This window comes from Seriola aureovittata, chromosome 14 (assembly GCF_021018895.1).
Source record: "Seriola aureovittata isolate HTS-2021-v1 ecotype China chromosome 14, ASM2101889v1, whole genome shotgun sequence".
Classification (NCBI taxonomy): Eukaryota; Metazoa; Chordata; class Actinopteri; order Carangiformes; family Carangidae; genus Seriola; species Seriola aureovittata.
In genome coordinates this window covers 20,236,085-20,263,262 of record NC_079377.1, presented here as the reverse complement: position 1 = coordinate 20,263,262, position 27,178 = coordinate 20,236,085, and the positions used below count along the sequence as shown (strand labels likewise).

General features: G+C 40.9%; 1 protein-coding gene across 1 annotated transcript; it reads left to right on the top strand.

The window, feature by feature from the left end:
* Positions 1-3,020: 3,020 nt before the first annotated feature.
* mrps5 (mitochondrial ribosomal protein S5) lies at positions 3,021-26,054 on the top strand. Its single transcript, XM_056396300.1, has 12 exons — positions 3,021-3,104; positions 4,182-4,334; positions 6,017-6,142; positions 6,951-7,064; positions 7,413-7,532; positions 11,072-11,106; positions 19,820-19,910; positions 20,429-20,475; positions 21,086-21,143; positions 23,926-23,988; positions 24,923-25,059; positions 25,469-26,054. Exons 1-12 carry the CDS (start codon positions 3,056-3,058, stop codon positions 25,691-25,693), a joined length of 1,218 nt encoding a protein of 405 aa, XP_056252275.1. The 5' UTR covers positions 3,021-3,055; the 3' UTR covers positions 25,694-26,054.
* Positions 26,055-27,178: the final 1,124 nt, after the last annotated feature.

Genomic DNA, 27,178 nt, shown 5'->3' with positions numbered 1-27,178 from the left:
ATACATATATTACAATATCAAATGATAGTGCGAGACAATTAAACTTTTTCAGATAACAGAAGTAAACATTTAATGTAGCAAAATAATGTTCCTATGCCATAAAAAGAAGGAGCAGTTATGATTTAAACACACTCACAGACACATGCTGTTATTAGTTGTTGTTGTTGTTAGTGCTTCAGTACGAACAATCCAGGCAGTCGAGATCGCAGCTCAAAGACAAACAGATCGTATCATCTAATCTGGTGAAGCTTGAATGATCTTGTGAGAAAAGAATTTAGTGGAGAAAAAGCAATAAGAGCTGAGGAGAGAGAGGTGATGTTAAAGTTCCAGATAAGAGCGCAGCGGACTGTACAGAGGAGAAGAGTTATGATTCTGCAGGTAGAGGTGAAAAGAGGTCTTACTTCAGGTCTTTGATGGAAAATGTGGAGTTCAAGTTCAACTACAATAACTACAACATGAGAGTGTGAGTTCGAGATTTACCATCAGTCATTCTGGGCCTCACTTCTCACACAGTCCCTCACCACAGTAGGTATTTTCTTTCTTTCTTTCTTTTTTTTTTGTCAGTGTTGGATAAACAGCATTTAAAAACCAACTTCCATCAAAATTACTTAAACACATCTACAATAAAGAGTGAACACAGAGTATTAAATCTTTTTTACCTTTGAACATTTTCTTTTAAATCCAGGCACAGATGTTCTCACCTAATTTGCTTAATTGGGGATGTAAACATTTCTCCTTCTCTCTCTTGTTGGTTTTCTTGCACCCATGGCAACACCACATACCCTTTATCATTTTATTAGTACATGGTCTTTGATGAACTCAAGTAATTCCCACAAAGCTCCATCCAACTTCAACCAGAGTGAACTCTAATCTGCCACAATAACTGAGAACACCTCCATCACTTGGATGGACCCTCATTACTTTGGTGATCCTCTGACACATTTCCCATCAGCCTCAGCTTTGTATCAATAGTGCAAATTAGCATCTGTTAGCATGCTAACATGCTAAGATAAGATAGAGAACATGTTAAAAATTATACTATACTATACTACTACACTACTATATGACATACATATATATATATATATATATATATATATATATATATATATATATATTAGTGTGAGTATGTTAGCATGCTGATGTTAGTAACTGACTTTTATCCAGGATCCTGCACACCCACATTAATTCCTCTAACTTAACATGTTTATATAAATAACACAGTCAAATCCTCTGTACAACAGACAAAAAGCTGACCCTTCTGGGTTGAAACGGCCCACTCAGAGTGTGCACAAACCAAACTGCATCACTGACATTTTCTTAGTGAGCTTCACTTCAGTATTTTCAAGACTAACTTCTCTTACTTCGACTTGAGTTGCACTGAACTCAAGCAGCACTGTGTTTACCTCAAAAAATATTTTATTTTCCCACTCTTCACGCCTCCGCTCACTGCTGCACAAAGCTGAGAAAAGTGACTCACTCTTTTACATAAAACCCTGGATGAAGCTGTCATTATGGGGCAATTATTTTGGAGAAACGTTTCTGTATAGGAAAGGCATTGATTCTTTCACAGCAACTCCCACCTCCTGTCGCCACACAGCTGGGTGGCTGTCCGTCCTTTAGCAGCTCTTTGATTGCACTTCTCCAGTGTATTGGGGGAAATGGCTGTAATGTTGAGGAAATTATCTTGAATAAGGTGAAATTGAGATACATACTGTGGATAATTACCAGTCACTTTGCTGCATTTCAATCTTGTCTAAAGGCTTTAAGTGCTGATTGGTGGCCTGCTGCTCATGCTCACAGACAGCTGGGTGCATGTACAGTATGTGTGTATTGTGTAGGCATTCACCACATACATGCGTGAACATACACGTGACACATGACAAGTTTCACGGCACTCTGTTTTCTTGCTCTGTGTGCACACATAAACTGTAATTCATTTCAAACGGATTCAGCTTAAGAAAGAAGAAATTCCCCTGCTGCCTTTTAAAAGTGACATGAAAAACTTTAAGCAGCTGAATTCAATACCAGCCTTCATTGTAGTTTGCACTGTTTTATGATAAGAACTCATAATATTCATTATGAGTTCTGAAGTAGTTTGAAAATATAAACCAGAAATTCTAAGTTGAATTTACTTCGATTTTAAGAAAGGGTATATAATTATGTTAAATTATTGAGAAAAGATTAATTGATCCCACAAAATTCCACAACACAGAGAACATAAAACCTTTGTTTATTTAATTCAATAAATAAATATACACAAATACACACAAATATTGACATGAACACATTTGTAAACAGAACTTCGATCCGCCACCCTCTCTCTTCTCTGTTCCTCTCTCTCCTCATCAGCTTCACCTTTCTCCTGCATCGTCTCCTTAGCTTCCACATTATAATCATCTCTTTTCCTCTCGTCTTGATGTGATAATTAATATCAGGAAAAAAGGTTAGAAAAGGACTCTGTGGGTTTTTATATGTGCAGCCAATCAACAGACAGCCTCCTGAAAGAAAATCTCCTTCATTTCGCTTTCCTCTGATTTTATTTCGCCTCCTGGAACTGGGAGCTCATCGGAAAGGCGCAAACATGCAGTATCATTCATGCTGAAATTATTCTCAGAGTGTGTTTCACACATAATGATGTAACTCATCATGCTTACAAACAGCTTGAAAAGCAGCAGCATATTGCAGGTCTATTATACACCTATTTGGGGATGCTGGGACTTTTATTCATAACAGTGCATTATATTTTATAAGCTGATCACATTTTGTATATAAAATCAAAGTAACCAGTGGTATCTATAGTTTTAGTATAAATCTAGTAGAGTACTAAAAAAACAAGCATACATTGAAAATACTCAAGTAAATTACAAAATATATATAATAATATATATTATATATAATTATAACGTTATTATTATTAAGATTCAATATAAAATACATACAATTTAAATTAGGAAAGGAAAAATACAAAACCTAGAATCTCCCCAGTCCCGTATTTTCCAACAGGCATACTTCAGACACCTTGTTGTGCTCTGAAGGACCCTTCATATCCAACATGGCGGCGGCCGTACGGGTGTGCTGTGCCCTCCGTATCACAGTCGGAGGTGAACTATTTCTCTTTCTTTTCTTCCACTGCTTCGTTAAACATGTACAATGTTTACATCGGACTTTGTTTACAGTATCGATGTTTTCAGGGAGTGACTGTTTGGTTCTGGTCAGCTGTTTTTCACTGACCCGGGACCAGTCTGTCATTGCTGCAGGACTGACATGAGCAAACACGGCTGGGAATAAAACTTACATTTCTGTGCAGTCAGAAATTATGTGTTGCATAAATACAGTCTACACTTTAGACTGTTACAACGAAACTCGCCGTCGTTGTCTGTTTTACAAAAGTGTTCCTCGCGTGTGTTGGTGGATCTCAAATCGGTTTTTTTTAGATATTAATTGATATTTTTGATCGTTAAACTGTTGTTGTAATTTAAAGTGATAATTATCTATAACATGGAAATGCTAGTGCTGATGATTAGTGATCCCCAGGCATCCTTGAAATAATGAATGCATTTCCCCAACCAAACTCCATTCAAAATTCGTTCAATTTAACGAAGCCTTGCTTATTGGTAACTGTAAATGCCTCTGGGAAAATAACTTAAGACTATATATGCAATTGTTGAGTCCGTGCTTTAAGTCGGTGTACTTGCTCGTTACCTGAACAGCATTTTATGTCTGAAAAGTCTCAACTTTTATCAAGTTTTACTTTCCTCACTGTGTCCCTTTATATGGAGACTGACTGTGACTCAGTTACTTTGATACTAGATATGTAACAAGTATGAAAATGCATGAACTAATTAAAAAACTGTTTAGCTTAATTAGGAGGGAAGCGTTTTTTCTTGTGAAGACTATAACTCAAGAACAATACATAGTTGAGACATCATACATTACACAACAGGTAAAACTGATTTCTATTATTTTTGAAACTTCTGCTTGTGAGCATATGTGTTGTCATGGAGATCGAGGTGGGACGTAAGGTAATCCAAAGTCAATATCAGCGTGATGTAATGGTTTAATTCTTTAATTTAACATTCTGTGTGTATTCTGAGCTGTGTCTTTGTATGTTAAACCTACTTGGTGTTTTGCACATAACACAGTTTTGACACATCACTCTCTCTTCCTCTCTCCTGCAGGTGTACCACCACTCCGTAGCATCGTGGGAGCAGCTCAGGTGTCCCAGTTGGTGAGTCGAGCCTCAGCTGCCTCTCTCCAAAGAAACCCTGCACTTCCACCGTTCCCTGCAACAGCATGGCAGCAAACCAGGCAGGGCAGCTTCTTCAACAAGTGTAAGTTTATGAAAAATATTATTTCCAAAAATCTCTCGTCTCCACGTCAGAGAAGTAACACAACAAATCATCCTTTTAACTGTAATTTAGATTCTATTCATTCACTCGACTTACAAAAGCACCTGTGAGTTCAGATCAAATGGTAAATGGCTATTTATTTTTTGTTTCTTCAAGTTGCAGTTGCAACAAAATAGCTTTGTTGTTTTTACTTTAATGTTGCTTTTGTAATGTCGTTGACACCGCAGGATTAATTCGCACAGCTGAAATGCCTTAACTTTTTAACTGGATCCTAAAATAATGAGCTTCATTTCTGGTTTTGATTAATTAAACAAAAACAAGTTTCAGCTGCTAAATTGCTCTTAAAATCCCAAAGTTTAGTGTAATAGATGTTGTTGGTGTTCGCTCCCTCTATCTCTTTTTAATTATATCTCTTTTGCTTTCTCTGAAGATAATAAATATAGTAATGGCCAAAAGTTTGTTCATTTTACTTCTTTGCACTTTTTGGTCTGAGGTTATTGGTTATGGTTGTTCGGTGAAAGCCTTTTCTTGTTTGAATATGACAATACCCCTAATGTAATCCCCTATGTAGAAAGTCAGGTCCTTAAAGAGAACTTGACTCAGTCCTAATCTCAGCCCCATCCAGCACCTTTTATGATGAACTGCTGCACAGACATCCATCCCAGCATCAGTGCTCGCCCTCAGTTGTGGATGAATGGGAGCAAATCCCTGCAACCGGGTTGTGAAATCTTGTGGAAAGCCTTTTCAGGAGAGTGGAGGCTGTCCCAGCAGCAAATCAATGCTCATTCAGGTGTCCACATAGTTATGGCCATGTAGTGTGTGTTGGAAGTGAATTCAGATGTGTGATTAATGGCAGTATTTTGAATGAGCATATATGTAAAACATTCTCTCTCTCTCTCTCTCTCTCTCTCTCTCTCTCTCTCTTGCTTTCTGAGTCTGTCTCTGCCCCGCTCGCTCTCTGGCTCGCTCTCTTCTTGTTTGTTGTCTTCATTCATTCTCAGTCACTGCATCAGCATCTCTCAAACAATTCAATGTTTTGCGTCTGTCAAAATGTCACAGGAATACAACCACTGTCAAACACAAATTCCTTTGACTCTGTCATGGGGCTCAAATTTCTCCACGAAGAGTCTTTAAATATTTGCTGTCTGTAGAGTTTTGATTGTGTTATTTGACTTTTACTGCCCAGTTCACTGATGTGCAGCGTTTTCAGACAGGTCTTAATCTGTGGATATACTGCAGGCCCTAAACTGGATCTGTGCTTTACCCAATTAAGGTGCCAGGTCTTTGCAAACACTAAGAGTTTAGTGTACTTTAATTACAGTCCCTAGGCGATCCCATATGTCACTTGTTGGACATCTTTATTCCTAGCTGTTACACCCCACAGAGTCCATACATCCTCACTACAGCTTGTTTTAGTGGGACACATAAATTTAGTTTTCTAAGTGAAATTGCTGATTCAAAATTTAGCCATGGGCTTGAAGAGGGTGAACACAGATTCAGTAGCAATATTAGAGCAGCTGTGGAGCTGAACTTACTGCTGTGAAGGTGCACCAAATAAAATTATCATCATTAGTCTTCTTCTTTGTCACAGAGAGTTGTTATGTTTGTTTATTTGTGTGTGTGTGTGTGTGTGTGTGTGTGTGTGTGTGTGTGTGCGCTCACAGTGACAGCTGAGGAGCTATGGAAAGGTGTGTTGGCAGAGTCGGGGGCCGGAGCCAGGAAGGGCCGCGGGAAGAGAACCAAACGCAAACTGAAGAAGGATCTGAACCGAGGACAGTCCCTCGGAGAAGGTGAGTCGTCAGCTGTTTCTCTCTCTGTCTTTTAGTCTCTGCAGATGTTCTGTACCAAACCTTCCAAATATGAAAATGTGACCGTTTACATTATTTTGTTTGTACACAATGTTAAAATTTCTTCTTCTTTTCTGTGAAGTTGTGTTCTGCTGTCCGGAGGTCGGCTTTAGTGTGTCTAACTAATGCTAATAAGCAACTGATGGACACGACGCACTAGAATATTCATTAGTTAGGGTTGATTAATTTATGACACGGCTCTCGGAGGGAGAGGAATAGCCCTTCGTTCTCTCTGCCTCTCCTCTGTTTCCTGTTCTGAGCTGCTTTTTTTCTTTTAAGAGGAGCTATCAGTCTCCATTCAATCTCAGTCTCTGTGTCACCGTCTTGTCAGGCTGTCTCTCTTCATCCCTGCTTTCACTTTAACTAAATGTCTCTCATTTATCACTCTTTTACCTTCCCGACTCATCTCACTCATCTGTGCTTAAATTATCTGCCTTTTAAACGTACCTGTTTTACAGCGTTGTTCATGTATTATCCAGTCAAGGTTTTTACGATTAACGCCGTAGCTTCTCATTTCGGGAGAGGAAGTTTTAAAATCTTAAAATTAATTTTTCTAACATATAAAAACCCTGAAGCAAATGCATATGTGTATACATCTGTGGTAAATTATGAACCTGTTTAGTTATTTAGTTATTTAAAAGGGAGGTGCATTTTTTCTTATTGGCTTGTCTTTCTGTTTTCCATAAACAAGAGTAAGAAATACAGATTTGGAAAATGTAGTAGTACTATATATTTACTCTCTCACCCACAGGTCGAGGTGGTTTCCTGTGGCCTGGCCTGAACAGTCCGATGGTAAAGGATCAAGTTTTGCAGAGCATGAGTCGGAGGAGCGAGGCCGAGCAGCAGGAGGTGCAGGCGGAGATAGGTACAGACACAGGATGCACTGACCACACACACACACACACACAGTTTCAGGACATACAAAAACGACATACCAATCTATTACTATGAATTTATGAACACATCCACTTCAACAACAAAGCCAGAGAGCAGTAATTTAACTGGAAAAGGACCAGGAAACACAAGCACCAACAGCACCAGTGGTGTGAGATAGAAGCTGCCACTTTGTCTCCACTGTGATCTCATTTGTTGACAGTAATTACACAGTTAATTTGACAATGACAGATAGCACCTCGGATGTTCATCCTGTTGATCTCTTTGAAGTCATCTGTGGCTCCCAGTGCTAAATATGCTGGTTGTGTCTCTCCTGCAGTGCGTCAGAGGGATGAGTGGGAGAGGAGGAGGAAGATGAAGGTCAAGAGGGAGAGAGGATGGACTGGAAACTCCTGGGGGGGCGTCAGCCTGGGCTCCCCTGACCCCGGACCCAACGGAGGTAAACTCCACTCAGCAGAAACACATTTAACCGGGAAAGCCTCACTCTGATTAGAAGAGTGTCCCGGCGAAGATGAGCAGCATTTACAGAGCAGAAAGATAGATGGCACAAAATATGCCACAAGTTAAACAATTAAACAGAGATGTGATCACAAAGTTAAGAGTGAAATGACTAATATAATCATTTAAAAGATTTCAACACCTTAACGGAGCTATGTGTAAGTTTTGCTATTGCTACATAGCTAACGTTAGCATTAACAGCTGTTTACTTATCAGTTTAGGCGTAACGTTGTGAGTTCAGGATCAAACTTCATTCCTTTACTCATCAAGACCTGCCTCCAGAGGTGGAAAGCAACACCAATGTTAACTCTTGTCTCCATCACGTCTTAGCTTCCACCGAAGTTAGCACGCTAGCCAGCTAGCTTTCCGATAGCGACTCACTGCAGCCTCCAAACGTAGCGCTGCTCAGAGGGCGTATTATTACCTTTTGTATTATAAAGACAACAATGGCTGAAGCTCTCCATCATCATCAACTGTTATTTATTTTCTTGGAGATACACTGAGGGGTGACCCTCATTTTCACTGATGCCGAGATTACAAAAGTGGAAAGAAAACAATCAGAATACAAAAATCACTTCCAAATAAAAAACAATAAAAGATTTAAAAGCATATTTCTAAACTGTCCTAATGTTTTCAGGGAATCGATGTTTAAAGTGCATTGTAGGGTTTTCCATGAATTCCCTTTCCCCCCGACAATCACCACCACCCACTCCTGACGAGAAACCACGTTCGGCGGCAAAGAAAAGTAACAAATAGCTCCTTTAAAACGAGCCAAGATCTCCCTAAAAATACATAAGACCCACATAAAACAATTACTTAATTCTTCTTATCGTGTCCACAAGACAGTCAGTTACAAAGCTTGGCTAGATGTGGTTCAGCCACAGCTGAACACATTTCTGTCCCTTTTCATTAAACTCTGCTAAGTCCGATGCTGTGCAGGGCTGTTCCAGCAGGGGGCATATCAGAAGGTGCTGCATAAAACAATAACTTAATGAGACTAATATATATAAATTAAAAAACCCAAGCCTTGTAAATCGTGTCTGTTTCTGAAGCATTGAAGCCAGATTTATACGTGAAGGTGTCACATTGGTCCTGATATATACGTCCATTGTCTTCACCTGTTGATTGTCGTAGCACCACTGCAGCACTCGATACACGTTGTGTATCTGTGACAGGCTGTAACTAACAATTACTTTGATTATCGGTTAATCTGCTGGTTTTCTCAGTTGATTGTTTAATCGATGTCAAAAATAATGAAAAGTCCCAGGTGACGTCTTTGATTATGTTGTTTTGTCCGACCAGCAAAACCCAAATATATTCAGTTTGATATGATATAAAACGGAGAAAAGCATGACGTCTTCAAATTTTAGAGGCTGAAAACATGATTGAAAAATTAATTTAACAATTAATCACCTAATCATGACAATAAATTCCCCCCAGCATCAGAAACACACGGAACGAAAACACATGCAGTTCGAGCCGACAGTCTCTGTGAACCTGATTCGTCGAAGCATTTTTGAGAAGGTTCGCACGAGTTCACATTTCCATAACATCCTGTAGAGACGTATAAATCTGCCTCCTCCTGTGCTGGCTGGAGAGGTAATAATGAGTCTTATCTCATGACACAGCAAGTCTCACCGGGACAGCTCGCTCTCTCTCTCTCTCTCACACACACACACACACACACACACACACACACACACACACACACACACACACACACACACACACTGAGTGGCGTGGGATGGGAAGACACAATGATGACTGTAGTGATGGAAAAAGAGGAGATAGATGAAGCATTAAAGAGGTAATAAGGGGTGTGTGTGCGTGTGCGTGTGTGTGTGAGTGACAGGCCAGGATGGTGGCCCATTAGGCCTGATGAAAATGAGGATTCGACCAAAGTGTCATGTGGGACAATTTCCTAATTTAGAAAGACATCTTTCTCTCTCTCCCTGGCTTTCCATGTCACACTGTCTGTCTCCAGAACTCACTCTTTCTGTCTCATACCTTTCACTCTCTCTCCTTCTGTTGTCTCCACTCTTTCTTCCATTCCCCTTCCTCGACTTTCTCCCCTCCTCTCTCTTTGTCCATTTCTCTCTTCTGTCATTCTGCCTGTCTTTCCCCTCCTACCTTCTTGTCATTTCTGTTCAGTTTTACTCTCAGTCTTTCTCTCCTCCAGTCTCTCAACCCATTTTTTCTCTCCACCCTTCCCCTCTCCATCACCTCCTTTATTTATCTCTTTCCTCCCACGGACTCTTGCCTTTTTCCTTCTCTGCTCTTGACCCTAAATGACCAGACTGTTTCTCTGTCATGCATTGCTCCAGGGACGGCACTAACGAACAGGCAGTTAGCATGAGCGTGGCTGTGGAGTCGTTTTTTTACTTCACTGCAGAACAATAAGTTTAAGTTAGTGGATTTATTTTTGTTGGGTCATGTACCAATCAAACATGTTCCTTCATGTCTGGAGATTATCATTTGTAGACCGGGTTGTCTCTGTAGCACCACAATGTACTGTGGCGTTATTGTTATTGCACCTCCTGTGATTTGGATGTTGCACTTGGCCGTATTGAATTTTTAATAATATTTCAATGAATTGTTCAGCCGTAGTTTATATCAGGACTTTTGGTTGAATGTAAACAGTGTGTGAAGCCCATAAAGCTGCGTCTGCTGTCTAATCAACTCTACAAACTCTGAGGAAAAAGCGCTGCTTAATTCCAGCTGATCCACTGGTGGAGCCGCTCGCCCTCCTATTCCCAGCCTGATTACACGTTTAAACCTTGCTCTTTGCTGTTTGAATTGAGTTTAGTCTGTTCAGCTCAAACTTCCGACAGATGAGGGACGAGACTCTGCGGCTGCAAAGCACATTTTTCTGGCTTGTTGCTCCTCCTCTTTTCATTCAGTCTCTCACTCGCTTCCTTCAGTTTTTCTGTCTCTCATTTCCTCTTGATCTTTCCTCTCTTGTCCCCCGTGCTAACAAGCTCTCTCACACCGTGAAATACACTCGCACACTCCCCTCCTACATGTACAAACACTTTTCTGTCACACACACTTGTCTGTCGCTCTCACACACACACACACACACAAACACACATGGGGCCCTGGTGAATGTGATGTGCGGAGCGCTGTAACTGGGTTGCTTGTCTCTGATCAGGTTTAGTTTGTTACAGATGGTGGGATAATGTCCCAGCTGTGTGTGTGTGTGTGTGTGTGTGTGTGTGTGTGTGTGTGTGTGTGTGTGTGTGTTCCTCTGAGCCTTTGAGTCAGCTCTCCTTTGTTTGTTGTTAATTGGTTAGAAGTGAACAGGCTGCTGTTGGGAGAGTAAAATCCTTCAGAGGTCACTGACTATGAAAAGTGTCGACTTGTTACACTACTGCAAGGGCTTCTGGGTATTTGTTACGCCAGCAGGAGCCTGGTTTAATTTGTGTGTGTGTATCTGTGCCCAGTGTTTTTTTACCTACTACTGTGTCGTTCTCTCCACAGAAACTTATGAGGATTTTGATTCACGCGTCATTGAGGTGAGTGTTTCTCTTCTCACTGACTAAACGAACGGCAGCCTCACATAAACAAACATGGAAACTGCCTACATAAGAGCCTCGTTTGAACCTTTTGATTTTGATTTTCGTTTTCATTCATTCTCTTATCTGTTTTCTGATAACTCAGGTTTATTATTTTTCCAAAACACTTCTTCTCAAACAGCCTTATTCCACCACATAAAACTAAACAATTGCATTGACAGCATCAGTCAATCTTGAATAAAAAAGACAAACAATTAAAACTTAACTGATGCAACATTTTTGTGTTAGTTTCCTGAGTTTGAGAGCTAATTTTTTTGACAATTTGAACTCCTTTCCCTTCATTTTGACAAAGGTTTTATCACACATTCAGGCTTTTTAAGTTGTTTAACGCAGAGCGAGGCCGATGCATCTGCAGGACAGTTACACTGGCCGATTTAATTGCAAATAAAATGGTGTCTGCGTTTATAACGACTGATGAGTAACAAGATGGAAAGTTGATGGATGGATAATGGAAAGCTGATGACGAGTATTGTTGTAGCACAGTTTGTCAGATTGGTTCAGACTGTAGCCCAGCAGCACTGACAGACACTATAAAACACACATTCTTGCAGTTTTTCTCTTGCTAAATTAGTTAGCAGTGAAGCTAGCCTCTGCCCTGGCTCGTCAGCGGAAGACGGTGCATGGGAAACGTGTGATTTTCACATCAGTAGTTTCTCTCAAAATTTGAAACCTTTTCTTTGACATTAATGCTAACTGCTTTAGCTAATGTCTCACCATCACATTTCATACTGGTAACATCAGAGGGATTGTTAGACCAGCAGAACAACACTACAAATAAAGGTGTGCAGATTGAGACATGTAAACTGTGTTTCCTGCATCATAGGAGATGGCATGTCTTTTAAACAGCAACATAACCAGTGGCTGGAAAAGGCTTTCCTGTAGCTTGTATCATATAGATTAAATATACATTAGAATTAGAGTTGTTCAGGTTTACTGTGTGCTAGTTTTTGACCGTAAAATAAGTATATTTTGCAGCTGCATAATGTCCTGCTCAGTAAATTGTAAAATCTCAGCTGTACTGACAGTTAAAAAAAAAAGTGTGCAGGAAACTCCAGTTCATTGTTTGGTTTTACTGTCAGACTGTACAGAATATTATGCAGAAAGCCCCAGAGGGTGAAAGTGTTTTCAAGAAACTTTCGAACGGTGGAAATCCAGTGTAGCGTGTGCACATTGATAGTGATGTAGGCAAATTTGCTGAGCAAGGATAGCTGCAGTTGAGCACTAAATTTCTGCCACTTTAACTCTCCCCGAGGCCAAATGATGTCATTTCAAAAAAGGTCAGATTAGCATTAGTGTTTGATACAAAGCAAATAAGAAAAGTTAATCAGCTCTAAAGCGCTGGTATTAGCACAAGTAGGGATGAGCCTTTTCAAGGGAGGATACTGCCTCTTATTGTTGTTTACTCTCACAGATAAAACCCAATTTCTGCAGTCTTGTTTTGGAGGCAGAGAGACACACAACCCCTCCCACCCCCCCACTGTCCACCCCCCCCACCCCCCCACTGTCCACCCCCCCAACCCCCCTCCTTCAGTTTAACTAAGATAAAGAACAAAAGTCTGTTCATTTTTTCATTTTGCCAACCAACACTGATTCAGAGAGAGAGAGAAATAGAGAGAGTTCATTTAGATTCTCTCTCTGTCGTGGTGTGTTTTACCTTAATTTAATTACCACTAATGGACCCTGCTAAACTAATGGGGGTAATGCCACAAGGTCACACACAAACACACACACACACTGTATACCCATGAAGACCCAATGTGTGTTTTTTTCGTCTTTTTCAGTTTGTGTTTGTCAGTGGTCCTGTGCTTTACTCTCTGTGTGTGTGTGTGTGTGTGTGTGTGTGTGTGTGTGTGTGTGTGTGTGTGTGTGTGTGTGTGGTGTGTGTGTGTGTGTGTGTGTGTGTGTGTGTGTGTGTGTGTGTGTGTTGTGTGTGTGTGTGTGTGTGTGTGTGTGTGTGTGTGTGTGTGTGTCACATTGATAGTCTTCCCCAGCCCTACTGCCTGCATAAATAAGAGTGGTGTCACAGACATTAGGCTCCCCCCATGGAAACTGACGGATGCTTTTACAGTGCCGTCTCCCTCTATAAATATTCCCCCTGTGTGTGTGTGTGTGTGTATCTGGGTGCGTGCGCGCCACTATAAATTCAGGCCTAATGAAATGAAAAAGGCTTACTGGAATAAAAAGGCTTGTCTCCCAAGGACGCCGATGCCGGCATGCCATTAGTGCACACATCCAGCGGGAGGGAGGGAGGGAGGGAGGGAGGGTGACATAAAGCTGAGGAGAAGTGGAAGAGATGGGGAGAGAGGGTGGAGGACAAGTTGTGAGAGTGAGTTAGGAAGTCAGGAGGTCAGAAGAAAGTAAGGAGAAAAGATGGTAAATGATGTGCCATTAATAATAAAAAATAAGTCTTAAATTGTAGAGAAAGTGAATAATTCAACAAACATATTCCAATATAGAATTCATGAAGAATGAAATAAAAAATGAAAATAAAATCAACTAAATGTATTAACAGAAAATTTATATGCAATATTGCCTCTATTGTATGCTCCGGAAATCATGAATACTGCTGATGCTGTGGAATGGTTTCCACTGCATTTACTCAAATATAGACTGTGGTTGGAAATCTTTCAGAACTGTTGGCAAATAATTTGTTTTAGCACCAAAACAACTTTTTTCAGTGAGCGTGATTTGGAGGAATATGCATCTGATAAAAGAAGCCATACTTTTAAACACAGTCTGCCACATATACTTGGCCTGACTAACACCCTCTGAAATGAACAAAATTATTATTTAAACCATTAGTTTTATTAGGAATCTGACCGGAGTTTCAATGCCAGATTTTTTTTTTACTTGCCAGTTCAGTGGCTGTGGACTCATCGGAGTTGCTACTGAAACTGTATTGACTGTATTCACCGAAATATGTCTCTTCAGTGTGGTTCATCTGAAACATTTCTTGTACAGGATTCAATTCTTTTTAATTATCAAATTCATAATATAATGATTATATTATTATAAATTATGAGAGATCTGGGTGCAAAAGCTAGTTCATGACGTAAACATGAATTGCTTGTAACTTGCTGTTTTAGGACTAGTTGTAGGACTAGTTACTTCAAGTTGTACATGTTAAATAAATAAAGGTGATGACAGCAGTAAATTGTAAAAGAGAAAATACAGAAATCAAGATTCAAGATTAAAAGAAACACGATATTAATTATATTAAAGTTGTTCAGAATATTAGTCAGTATTTTCATATGAACAGTGGGTTAAATGAACATCTGTAATATTTAAGGTGTTGCTTGTTGACGAGCTCACAGATAATGATCAGCTGTACGAAGCTTTTTAGCCCCATTGTTTTGGTTTTCCTCATCGCTCTCATCAGCGTCGTGCAGAGCATCAGGAAGCTTTTGTTGTGATAAAGCCACTGCACTCTACCTGCCCAGCACCAGACAGCAGGAAGACAAAGTTAGTGAGTAGCTTGTGAACATAGTGGAGCATTTAGCAACTAAAGAGACAGATATTCCCATCAGGTGTTGGTGGAGACCAAAAGTAGAGCTAAAAAAAGAATGAATTTAGGACTTAAATCAGAGTGGCCAGAATTATAAATAATTTAATATATAAATATTATATGTAGCGTATGATTTAATCCAATACAATGATTTTACAGTCTAAAAATGTCCATCAAGTTAAATCACACGTCTCAAGCTCAGTGTCAGTAAGAGGTGCAGTCAGTCGGACTTTAGAAAGATGGAAGAGAGAGCGAGGGATGACGGAGAGAAGAATGGGAGGAGAGTGAGAGCGACAGAGAGAAAAGTGATGTTCATGGCCTCTCTCCAGGTGCGGCAGCCACTTGGACAGGACGCTGTGATTTCATTAACAGAGATGGAGCGTTGTCAGTGTCAGAACAGGGGTTTTTGTCCTTTTTTTTTTTTTTTTTTTTTTAAATCTCTCACCCCCTCCCTGAAGTCAACAACCTTGAAAAGTTTTGCTAAAAGTAACCAGACAGCAGGCAGGATGAGATCAACTCTGCAAGAACTTTCAATTAGATTAGATGTTGTGTTTTAACAGCGCGGTGGAGCCGGCTGAGACATGTAGGCCACTTAATATCTGGAGTGAAATTCACTTATAGGGCATTAATACAGCTTGATTATTAATTTGTTAAAAGCAGCTCTTGTGATTCAGGCTGTTGAAAGTTCATATCCTCTCTCATCTCTATATGAAATTTGATTAAATATAATCTTGTTGCGACTCTTTGTGCTTTGAGAAAATGACAGTAAAATACTGTTGCAGGAATCCCATTAACATTGGATTTTTAAGTTAGTGGTGCTTTTCTAACTATGTTTGATGTTGTAACTGTTTAACAGCATCAAAGATTTCCACTCCACAGATAGTAATTAAGATAATAGAATTTTACATGTCTTCAATTACTCATGAATCTGCAGATAAAAGCTCGTCAAAGTTAATCTGGTGACACAACTGTCATCAGGAAGAGGAGGGTTGACATTAACCCAGGAACACACTGGGGGGTTTGAACAGGGTAATAATAATTTATAATTATGTGTGTTTATATATTTTCTCTATATAATAATACCCAACTGAGGAGAGCGAAACCTCATAGATTTACCTGTACATATTTTTATACATTATCTTCTGTCAGTGGTTTGTTGATGCAGATGAACAGACTGTGACATCAAGAAGTGTTTAATGCTGAGCTGTTGAAATGACTTGAAGAGCTCCTTCATCACGAAGCCAAATTGATTCTAAATCGCAGCCAAATGCAGCAGTTTCAGTTACATGTGAGAAATTGAATCTGTTTCTGTAGTTCTGTTGTGAGATACTCATTTACACTTTAACCTGGTCAATTTCTCAACAGTGTACGAACAGTGTGGAGGGAGAAAAAAAGACATATTTATAAACTTATTTTTGTCTTATTTTTTGTCTCTCACACACACACACACACACACACACACACACACACACACACACACACACAGAGTTTGCATGATTGATAGATAGTTTCTTGAGCCAACATGGGGATTGTTTTTCCGCTCAGTGTTCATAATGAGCTTCAGAAATGTATTTTCAGGATTTTGTTCTTTCTCATAATCCAATTTGATGACAGCAGGTCAGAGATCTCAGATTCATTATTTTAAAACGATATAAAAGTATATTGTGACTATTTTTCAATGAAAACCAACAGATTACTATTTTAAGAATGTCACTTTCATTGGAGTTTATGTAACCAGTCAGTCAGCAGGAATTAAACCTTGACCAGACTTTTATTTTGGTGATCTGGAGCTGAGATTTCAGTAATTATCATTCAGGAGTTTGCGATTAAAAGCAGGAGAGTAGCAAAATCCTATTGGCCTTTTATCCAGGGAACAAGGGCGACGCGAACTTCGATGTTGACCTACAAAAATACGTCACCCCTGCAGCACTCTATAAGTAGGCTATGAGGCATAAAGTACTGATGAATGTAATATATGCAGTTAAAGGTTTCAGTAAAAGTGATACAAAGGAAGCAACACAAGAATTGAAACTGGCGTCGCTTTCCACGGCTGGCGAGTAACGGAGTAAAATTCGATGATGAACCTGCAACGTTTCTTCTAGATTCTTAAGTAAACAGCTGTGAATGCTGTACAGCTGTTCAGGCTACGTAGCGATAGCAAAAACTAACATATAGCACCTTTAATATGTAACAATTCTTGCATCAGAGATTTGTCCTCGACAGCACTGAATGCAAGAAATCTTTTCAGTACAGGAGTAAATAAATTCTTTCTACTATTCAGTGCGTTTGCAGGATCAAGATGTCGACTTCAAATCCGCATGAAAGAAAAGATGCGAAGTTGTGTCAGAGCCAGTCAGAGAAGTGTCGGGTGCTGGCGGAGGTTTGCGCTCTTGCGGTGCCTGCTGGCTCCGTGTGGTGAGAACTCCTCCCCTGCACCGCAGAGTCTAGACGTTTACAGATAGGGAGACATGCAGCAACAGATTGAGAAAATAAGAGATGAAACAGAAGTGAGAGCGAGCTAGAAGCATCCTCCCACCGCCGTGCTGTCGTTCATCCGGCAGAGAGAAACTCAGCCCATCTGCTCTGCTGCTAACGCTCGGCCAAAACTGCTGCATCCTCACTGAAAACGAGGCGCGTGAAGCCAAAGGCCTCGACAACACTGGAGGCATTCACACACACTTCTAATAGAAACTGGCTGTAAGCTGCTGCTGCTGCAAGTCGCATTGAAACATGGTGACGAGTTGAATTTTGATTGACAATAAGAAAGATCCCATCTGGTCGAGATCTTTGCAGAGGCCGTGTTTCCTTATTCTCAACACACACACACCCACACACACACACCCTGCAGCCACAGTATGCAAGAAAAGTGTTGTGTATATGTTTTGTATTTAATTATAAAAACTTCATTAAAGGCATTGTGTGTTTGCACAGTGAGGTAAGAATATGTTTAGAATATGTGGCAGTATTAGGACCTAGTAGAGAGATTTGTGCACTCATGTGTGTTTGTGTGTGTGTGTCGCCTTCAGGGTGTGTATGTTTTCAGTGTTTTGGTGTTTTGCTGCTACCCTGACCCCAATCCTTCTGCTGTGGCCCTGTAGTCAAATTGTAAACCCCCCTTTACTGAAATGTGTGTTGCATAACCAGAGAAGCTGAAGGCAGATCTCGACTTTGAAGTTCCCTCAGCTGAAATTCAGCACTGTTCTGTCACTTGTGCTCTCTGGTGAGGATGAAAGCGACGTGGTGAACTGTGTGTTTCGGCCCAGATAAGTCACCGAAAGGCTGCTGCCGCCGATCCCTGCACCAGCTGTACTACTACTACTGATAATAATGATGAGAATGATAATAATCATAAGAATACAGTTTGTTTAAAGAGAACGTTTCAGGGTACTCTAACAAGCTTTACATGAATTAAAATGATCGTTAATAAAGAACAATACAAAACAGAGCCAATATATAGCACACCTGGATTTTTTATTTTTGTGGTGTTTTAAAGTCGTGGTTTCAGCATTTTGAAGAAAGGTTTTATCTTTAGTCCAAGATCTTCTGTCAGAAACACGGGTGTGTTTGTTCCAGTCGTAACTTGACAGCCAGAATGAGGAGAGTTCACGTGTGTGTTCAAGAGTGAACAGTGGTGAGACACTGAGCTGTGAATTGCCTCTGAGATAAGTTTTGTGTGCAGCGGGAGAAGATGGAAGTTTAATCTTGGGCTTCTGATCTTTTTACCTCCGCCGAGCAGGTTGTGTTTTCACCTGTTCTGTTAATTCGTCTGCAGGTTTACACTTACACGTAAAGTTCAGAACCGATTTGCACCGAACTTTGTGGAGGGAGGGGTCGTGGAGAACCCATCAAACTCAGGGGCAGATCCTGATCATTTTTTATCTCTTTTCTCTCAAGTCTGGTGCATGTTGTTTGACATTGGCCTTGGCAGAGCGCTGTGCTCTCTCTGTGCCCTTCTACTTGATTTTATTTTTGGCATTTCTAGTTGGTTTTATCATCAGAATGTGAATTGGAAGTGTTTGTGCTAAATTGTTTTGCGTGTTTGACTACATGTATAACACTGCACATGCACATATCACACACACACACACCACACACACACACACACACACACACACATTGTGATTCTTTTGAAGTTAACTATTTTCTCCCAGACGGAGACCTTTCACAGTCTGCTGCTTTTATTTCTTCTCCCAACCTTCCTCTGCATCTTCTTGCTCCTCATATTTAATATCTAAAGAAGCAATAAATCCTCTTTACCTTTCCTCTTCTGTCCTCCTGCCTCCACCCTGCTTCTCTTTAGCTTTCCCTCTCTCTCTCTCTCTCTCTCCTCCCCCTCCTCTCCTCCTCTCCCCTGCCTTCTTCCCTCTCTTCATCCTTTCTCTCTGACCTGCCCTGTTCTTCTTTCTGACCTCTGTATCTCTTTGATTCCTGTTGTCTCTCTCCTCTCTGGTGAACTCCTAATCACCTCCCTTCCCTTCCTCCGCTCCCTCCTCCTCTCTGTAGTGTATCACTGCTGCCCCCTGGTGTTTTTAAAAGTCAAGCTGCAGGTGGTTGATCAGCCGGTGTGTTTGTACAAGGGAGGACGGAGAAGCTTTTTTTTTTTTCAGCGGAGCAGAAACCGAGGAATGTTATTATAAATGTTAAATGATCATTAAAAGAAGAAATAAAACATAATCACCCGACAGAGTTTTGATTTCCATATCGTAAAACCTCTTCAAAATAATTATTATGTCATGAGAAATATCCCAAACTCCTGAGCTCATGAAACCATTTCAAACTGTCTGATGTTTGAGATGAATCAAAAAGCATAACGAGCCTGTTGTTCTGTTTCCTTTGCTTTTAGATTTGCCTCAGCTTTTTTCTTGGTTTATGTTGGAGTTGGACATTTTTCTGTCAAACCGCTGATAAATCGACCTCTGTCGATATTTACAGGAGCACATAATGACCAGTATCAGTCATAACATTAAAAAAGCGATTCTATTCAAAACAAACTGAGATGTGTCTTAATGGCAGTGTCTCTGATATTTCTTGTACTGATGTATCTGCCAGATTTTACTCTTATATAGTGTCAGTTAGTGTGTAATGTTACATGTTACAGGGGGCTAATGTAATGTCTTATATTGTATATTGTTGTTTGATGTTTTCTAGGTGAAGAGTGTGTTCAACATGACGGCCAAAGAAGGCAGGAAGAGGTCCATCAGCTGTCTGGTCGCCGTGGGAAACGGCAACGGAGCCGCAGGTACGAATGTTATCTTTTTTTTTTTTTCATACAATAAGACATAAATAATAATATATTTTAAAGAGTAATGTGAAGGAGAGGGATCGTTGTTTTGAAATCTTAGAACTGGTTTGGAAAAAGTTATCTTAACCTCTTGGTTTCTAAAATCATGGAACAGAACCAAAAAAATGATTTTGACAGTTTCACGGTGTCGGAAACATTGAAAACACGGGGAAGTGCAGGAAATGGTTTTGACATTTTTCACACTCATCATCAGAAGTGAGCGGCAAAATAAAGTAAAAATGCTGAGGGAGGTCTTCACAGACTCCTGAGGTTCACCTGCCTCACGGCGGCTCATTATGAATAACACTCATTTAACCGCATCTGGAACTTGTAAATCTGGCTTTAATTGGCAACATCCCTAATAAATAACACAGTGAACTTTCCTTCATGTGATATCGTCTCTTGACCGTGACTGATGGTGTTCGTCACTCTGCTCTCAGAGGTGTTTTAAAGCTGACTGTCCTCCCTCCCTCCAGGCTTCGCACTGGGTAAAGCAGCAGACAGGAACACAGCTCTGAGGAAGGTGAGTCAGTCCCTGTTTTTGTTTATTTCCTCAATTTGTGGAATTTCTAATGTCTGTTTTTTGGATTTTGGATTTAAATAAAAATGAAGTCAAACAGTAATGAGCTATATTTTATTGTCGGGGTAGAAACAGTATTTAGACTTTAGACAAAAATATCTCTCTCACTAAATCTCCTCAGTAACCCAGAATACCAATAAGCCTCTCTAATGCTCCTGAGTTGCAGTAGATTATACCACATTATGATTCATTGGATCACATTTACCATTTAATGGTGTAAAATCCACAAACCAACACAACAATAACTGAGTCATTATATAGATGAATTAACACGTGTTGGCGCCCTTCACATTTCTGTCTTAACTTTTTGTTAAGTGTGAGATATTTACCTGAGTTTGATTCAGTCCAGGTACATGAGCGAAGTCCCAAGATAAACTTAACCCACCCTCTTCTATTCAGTTCACTTTATTTATTTATACCACTATAATTTATCTGTAGCTACAGCAGCCACCAAGCTGCCCAACTGGAGCTAACCCTTTCTCTCTCCTCCTCTCTCTCTCTCTCTGTGTGTGTGTGTGTGTGTGTCTCTCTCTCTCTCTCTCTCCCTCTGCAGGCCAAGAACAGAGCCATCCACTACTTGTACTATATAGATCGATACAACAACCACACCAGTAAGTGAAGTGTGTGTGTTTTCTCCTTTATTTACTTTTCCCTCCTGCACCTTCCCCTCCTCCTTCGACTGTTCATTCGCATCCTTCTCTCATGTCTTCTCCTTCATACAGTTGTAGAGACGGACAAACAGCTGATTCCACAAGTTTTAGTCCCCACTCTGAATTCACATTTCAGTTTAGTCCAACAGCACAGCCTCATGCTGACCTCTGCGACTCTGACGCTCTGCAGGCCGAACTTGTGAACATGATAAGTTGAGGATACGTAGTAGAAACTTCATATTCTCATCACAGGTACCTTATATGGAGCAGATGATCTGATTAGATTTTGCTGCGCCTTGCTGCATAAACTTTCATAATTTATTTATATTTTCTGAGAAATGGTGTTTTGTCCATCAGTGTCTTCATTTGACGACTCAAAATACTACAATACCCATGAGCTTTAGCTGCCGTTGCTGTGAGGAAGGGCCGGTTAATCAAAGCAGGAGCTGAAATATAGTGCGGCACGTGCAAACACTAAGGACTAGATGTTTTCTAACACAGCTGGAGAGTTTCCAACTGTGAGCCATGAAACATTTCCAATGAAAAAAAATAAAAAATGAGACTGGGGGACTTCACTTCCAGAACCAATGGTGCCCGAAATAGGCTCTCCCACTTCACAACTCTATTTCTCCCACCCCTTTGGTTGCCCCACTTCCAGCTCTCTCTCTCTCTATCCATCTCTCGTCATCTCCCCTCCGCCTCCATCTCTTTTCTAATTTTCCTCTTCCTGTCCTGCGTCCCTTCCACTCCTCCTGTCCCGCACCATCTCCTCCCATCGCCTGCTTGTTCTCATACAAGCGACATAATCAGAAGAAAAATGGATTTATGGAAAGAAAAAAAAGGTGCAAGAGTTAAAATGCACCGCTTGTACTTTCTCATTGTAAAACTCCATTTGGCTGCTGCCGCTGCTGGAGAGCAAAGCCAGAAAGATTAATGGCATATGCGTGAGTCATCAGCCTCCACCGCGCCCACCGGAGGAGAAAGTTAGCTTCCTGCTTTGGCCCGAAACCAGACGAGAAGTGTCTCTGTGTGTGTTTGTGTGTGTCTATGTGTGTGTTTCCACACAGTTTGAGCTGTGGTATATTTAATTTTTCGCAGGCCCATAGATAAAAAACAGATCCATATGCCAGCTCGCACTGTGTGACCATCTGCGACCTGTCTGAACCGTCGTGTGATTGGTTGTTTGTTTCCTTCCTCGTCCTAACGCTTGAAGACAAAGACATTTAGAGGCTCGTGTTACTGTTACATTCCTCTGTTATCTTTGTTGCTCACTCGACAGAGTTCCAGGCAAAGTTGCAGGATTTCCGACTCCTCGTTGAAATCCAGCGGTCGGATCAACAGCAGTGTTGACTCATGTTTTGGTGACGGTGCAGATCTGGGATTTTCAGCCACCAGATGATTAACAGTTTTAACCATCACTTCTGCTTGCCCCCAGCGCAGTCATTAAACGCGTTATACCCGGTTTGGTAAAACAAACCTGATAAACAAACAGAAAACACCGGGGAAGCTCCAGGTTGATAAAGCTGGAGAACTGTGCAGATCCGGCAGGTGTCTGAGCTCCACACACCTTCCAGTTGTTGTCGTTGTTGTTGGCGCCAGTGCTCCCGCTCTCACAGGACCAGGGTTGTTTTGTGAATATTTGTGAATAGTAATATTTGTGGCCTCGGTGATGTTCAGCTGCAGTTAATGAACAATACAAAACCAAAGTGAATTTGAATTCATGCAGAATGTTTGGACAGTGTTTTGTGTGAAGAAAACAAGATTGTTTGTATGAAAGAGCAGCCGAACAAACAAAGTGCAGTCACTTCGGTTCAAGTCAGGTTAGACTGTCGGATTGAAAAACAGTGGAAACAGTCAGAGTTACTGGATATTGAAAGATCATGGAGTAATTTGCCTTTTGTTTTTCTTTTTTTTTTATGTGCTCTGACTTTGTCGCTGTTTGGATCTGTGAGTCACTCATGACACAAAAGACACACACACTCTGTTCCAACTGAGGCTGGACCCCCTGCAGCCACAGCAAATGTTTCGCTCCTTCTGTGTGTGCGTTTCTGCATGAGTGTGCGCATTTGACATTTTCCCCAGCCGGATGAGCAAACCTAATTCTCTACCTCTTTTAATAATTTTGTCCTCTCTTTCGTTTGTTCCCTCCATCCGTAACTCCTTCCTCTCTTCTGTTGCATCATCGCAGTAACAGAATCCTAATTCATTAAAGTGTGATAAATTCCAACTGGATGTCTAGAAGGATGCAGGGCCAGCAGCCATGAGATGTTTTAAAGTGATGTGACACCACAACAAGATTTTAACCTGAAGCTGTGGAGCTGTACAGTCCTCTCAGCCTTCAATCAGCAACACACAGCTCCCACATGGGGCCAGTGTGTGTGTGTGTGTGTGTGTGTGTGTGTGTGTGTGTGTGTGTGTGTGTGTGTGTGTGTGTGTGTGTGTGTGTGTGTGTCTGCATAACTAAAGAGCCGCAGCTGCTGCAGTGAGCAGGAGACGCTGGCATGTGGAAGGACATCTGGTGGGCAGGTAGAGAAACACAAGTCCTGAGGGAGAACAGGAAGAAAAGATGCATAACAAAACACAAGTGCGTTCACTTGGAAATGGCACAAAATACAGGAGTGTAATTCGACTTTGTGGAATCATTTTGTGGGTTTATTGTGCGTCAGCTCGGCTGTTTGTTCCCTCTCTTTCCCCGCTCTACAGTCAGTGAGTGTAATCCGGTTGTTGTTTTCCTCTCCAACAGTTTATCATGATATTGAATCCAAGTTCAAGAGGACGACGCTCCGCATGAGGAAACAAAACAAAGGTACATCTGTATTCATTCAGCATTTAGTTGCCAGGACTGAGGTTAAAGGATAAGACTGGCGATATTCTAACCAACAGTGCATTAGTCCATCTCCCTCTCTATGTTTAGTTGCAGCCCCAAGCCCTTTCATTCCTGCTGGAGACGTTAAACAATGAGTCATAAACATAAATAGAGGTCTATTTTTTTTTTTTTTTTTTAAGTTCAGCAATTTCCCAAAGCACCTGGTCACTGTGGTTTTAAGATGTTGTTAATCAAACAGAAATATAAAGTGCATTTATGGGGACTATTTTCAGCTGTGGATTAATACACATTTGGTGCTCTTGTGGGTATTTACAGCAGCAGAAAGGAGTAGGCGGCATTGACTCAAAACAAAACACAGTGCCCACTTTCATCATAATGATGGAACATGATGGTGCAACAGTGTGACTCACTGATGTGTTTTTAATAGTTATAGTTTTTAAATAACCTCTATCAGGTCAGATCATTGGATATGGTTGATTTATCCTTTAAGCTGTAGTTTTACTCAGTGAGGTCGGTTGTACATGACGATAAATACTTTGAGATGAATTCTAGGAAATGATTTGTTTTACACGTCTGTGTCCAAATAGTTTCCTGGAAAGAAATATGTCATCTGGTCCAAATTACAGGGAAAGTAGGAATGTATTTAAATAAATGCTCCATTTAATACCATTGATTCATTATTTGTTTATTATTGGAATCTGTGTTCTCTATAAATGTTGAGATGTATGATTTATGTGCATCTCAGCTGACCTGCTGTGCACTGACTCATACTCTTACACTTGAAAATATAATACATTTATAGGAAGTGCACTAATATAATAATGTCTCTATTTTGACAGAAGACTTTATATTGTCCACCTGTAGAGTCCGGCGCTGGTGACGTCAGTGCGTCTCTCTCTCTGTGTCTCTGCAGGTTATGGTCTGCACTGCCACCGGGCGGTCATCACTCTGTGCAAGCTGATCGGCATAGAGGACATGTACTGCAAAGTAGAGGGATCCATCAATTACCTCAACATCACCAGGGCCCTCTTCACTGGATTAGCCAATCAGGTGAGGTCATGTTGGCATGTGGTGGGGCGTGGGGGTCCTTAGCTTTAACTGCTACTGGAAAAGCACCACTCTCCCTTTTATTTTCTGAGTCACAGACAACAAAGCAAAGTGCTGTGCAATAAAGCGAGGCCTGAAACATTTTGTTAGATCTTTATAAAGCAGGTGTGTAAAGGTGAGTCATCTCATTTTACGCAGGTTTTACAAAAGCGTGTGTGATCTCTGATGATGCTCAACTAGCTGTTCTTGCTCACTTTTCAACATCTTTGTGAATGCTGTAAACACACCACGTCACGTATGTCCCCAACAAGTTCAGAGATCGGAGCCTCAGCAACATCTGTCTTCTTCTTCATCTGTTATTATTATTCCTGTCTTCACTAACATCCCCCTCTTCTTCTTTGCCACCCGGCAGAAAACCCACCAGAGTCTGGCCGACAAGAAGAAGCTCCACGTCGTCGAGTTTCAGTCGGAGCGAGGCCCGCTGCCCACTGTGGTGGCGACTCCTAAAGACGGGGCACAGCCCGACCCAGAGCCCACGGACGAGATCCCCAACACCCGGCTGCACTGGGACGACGTGCGAGCCACCCAGGGGACCAAACGCTCGATCTGGGCCGGTGTCAAACGCACCATCTGGTAGGACGGGAGTGGGCTGATGACTGGATCAGACCACAGGACAGATGATTGGACCGATAAAGGCCAGAGGTGTCTGATGGAGGGTCCGATTTATGTGTGGAACAAAAACTTTTTTTTTTTTTCAAGCAGAATTTCCAGTTTTCAAATCTGTGATTGTTTTGTCAGCTAAGGACTTAAGTTACACGTTAAGTTACACGTCTCTCAAAGTGAAAATATCTCATTTATAATGACAACTCTCCAGCTGCACCCCACAGAGGCCGATATTCACACTCAGTAAAATATTAATGCCCTAGATATCGATGTTTGAATTGTTGGAATTGTTCAAAAATACAGTATAAATAAAATATAAATGTAAAAAAGCTTAATTCATTGAAAGTGATTTTTCCCTCAACAGCTGACCTTCACACTGAGCTGCTGATTGTCTGGATGGATGGATGGATGGATGGATGGATGGATGGATGGATGGATGAATGAAATTGAAATATCAAAATTAAATCTGAAAGGGAGCCACACAGTTAACGCCTGTAGTCGGACACTGATGATCAAGGACAAAAACAATGACTCGTTCAGGTACTTTTCCCACTTCAGTTGTGGAAATGGGGTAAAATAGTTTTTCTTATTTCTGTTTTCTTTCCACATAGTTGAATTAAAAGATGGATACTGCTCTGATTTTAGTTCACTAACCTTGAAGCAAATAATTTGGTCAGTGAAAAGATTTATGTATCACCACTTCATTTTGATCTTTGATCTTCATTGTGGATGTTCTCAGGGCCGCAGTGTTTTCTGACTGCTGCTAATCTATTATTACATTCACTGCACATCTGCAGAGATGAGCTGAAAGATGAAGTTATTGATTGGACTCGAAGGCAGCCGAGCCACGTCGGATCACAAAGGGAGCGCAGAGCGCTGCTCAAGGACACGACACCAAAGAAACAGCCGTTAGCAACATGCTTTTCATGTTGAGCAGCAGAGGTGATATAACACCGCTAACCATTAACCACGGGAGCTTGTTTGTTGACTTCATTACATAGAAGATGTGTACACATGTGTAGGATGGAGTTAATTGCTGCAGGATGTTGTTCTAGTTTTCCTATCCACATTCAGATTGGGAAAGGTTAATCTAGACGCCAACACATGGATTAATCATTTGTGATTCTTTAAAATATGGTTCCTTTGTGTCTGTATGTTCTAGAAAGAGTCACCAGGGGGAATCCTTGCTCCATCTACTCCACTGAACCCGAATCTAAATAAATAAAGAGAGAAGGAATGAGAATATGAGGGGAAAAGACAGACGTCATGGCACATGTAGATGTGATCTGGAGCAAGAATTGTGGCGGGAAATAGAAGAGACAAGAAGAAGCATAAGAGTGGACTGCACATCTTTTTGCCTCTGAATATAATTATTATTTTCTGAATAAACATTGCAGTAGGTTTCCCTTGAAATATAAGCTCGAGTGGCTCCAGCAGGCAACGTAAACTAAACACTGAA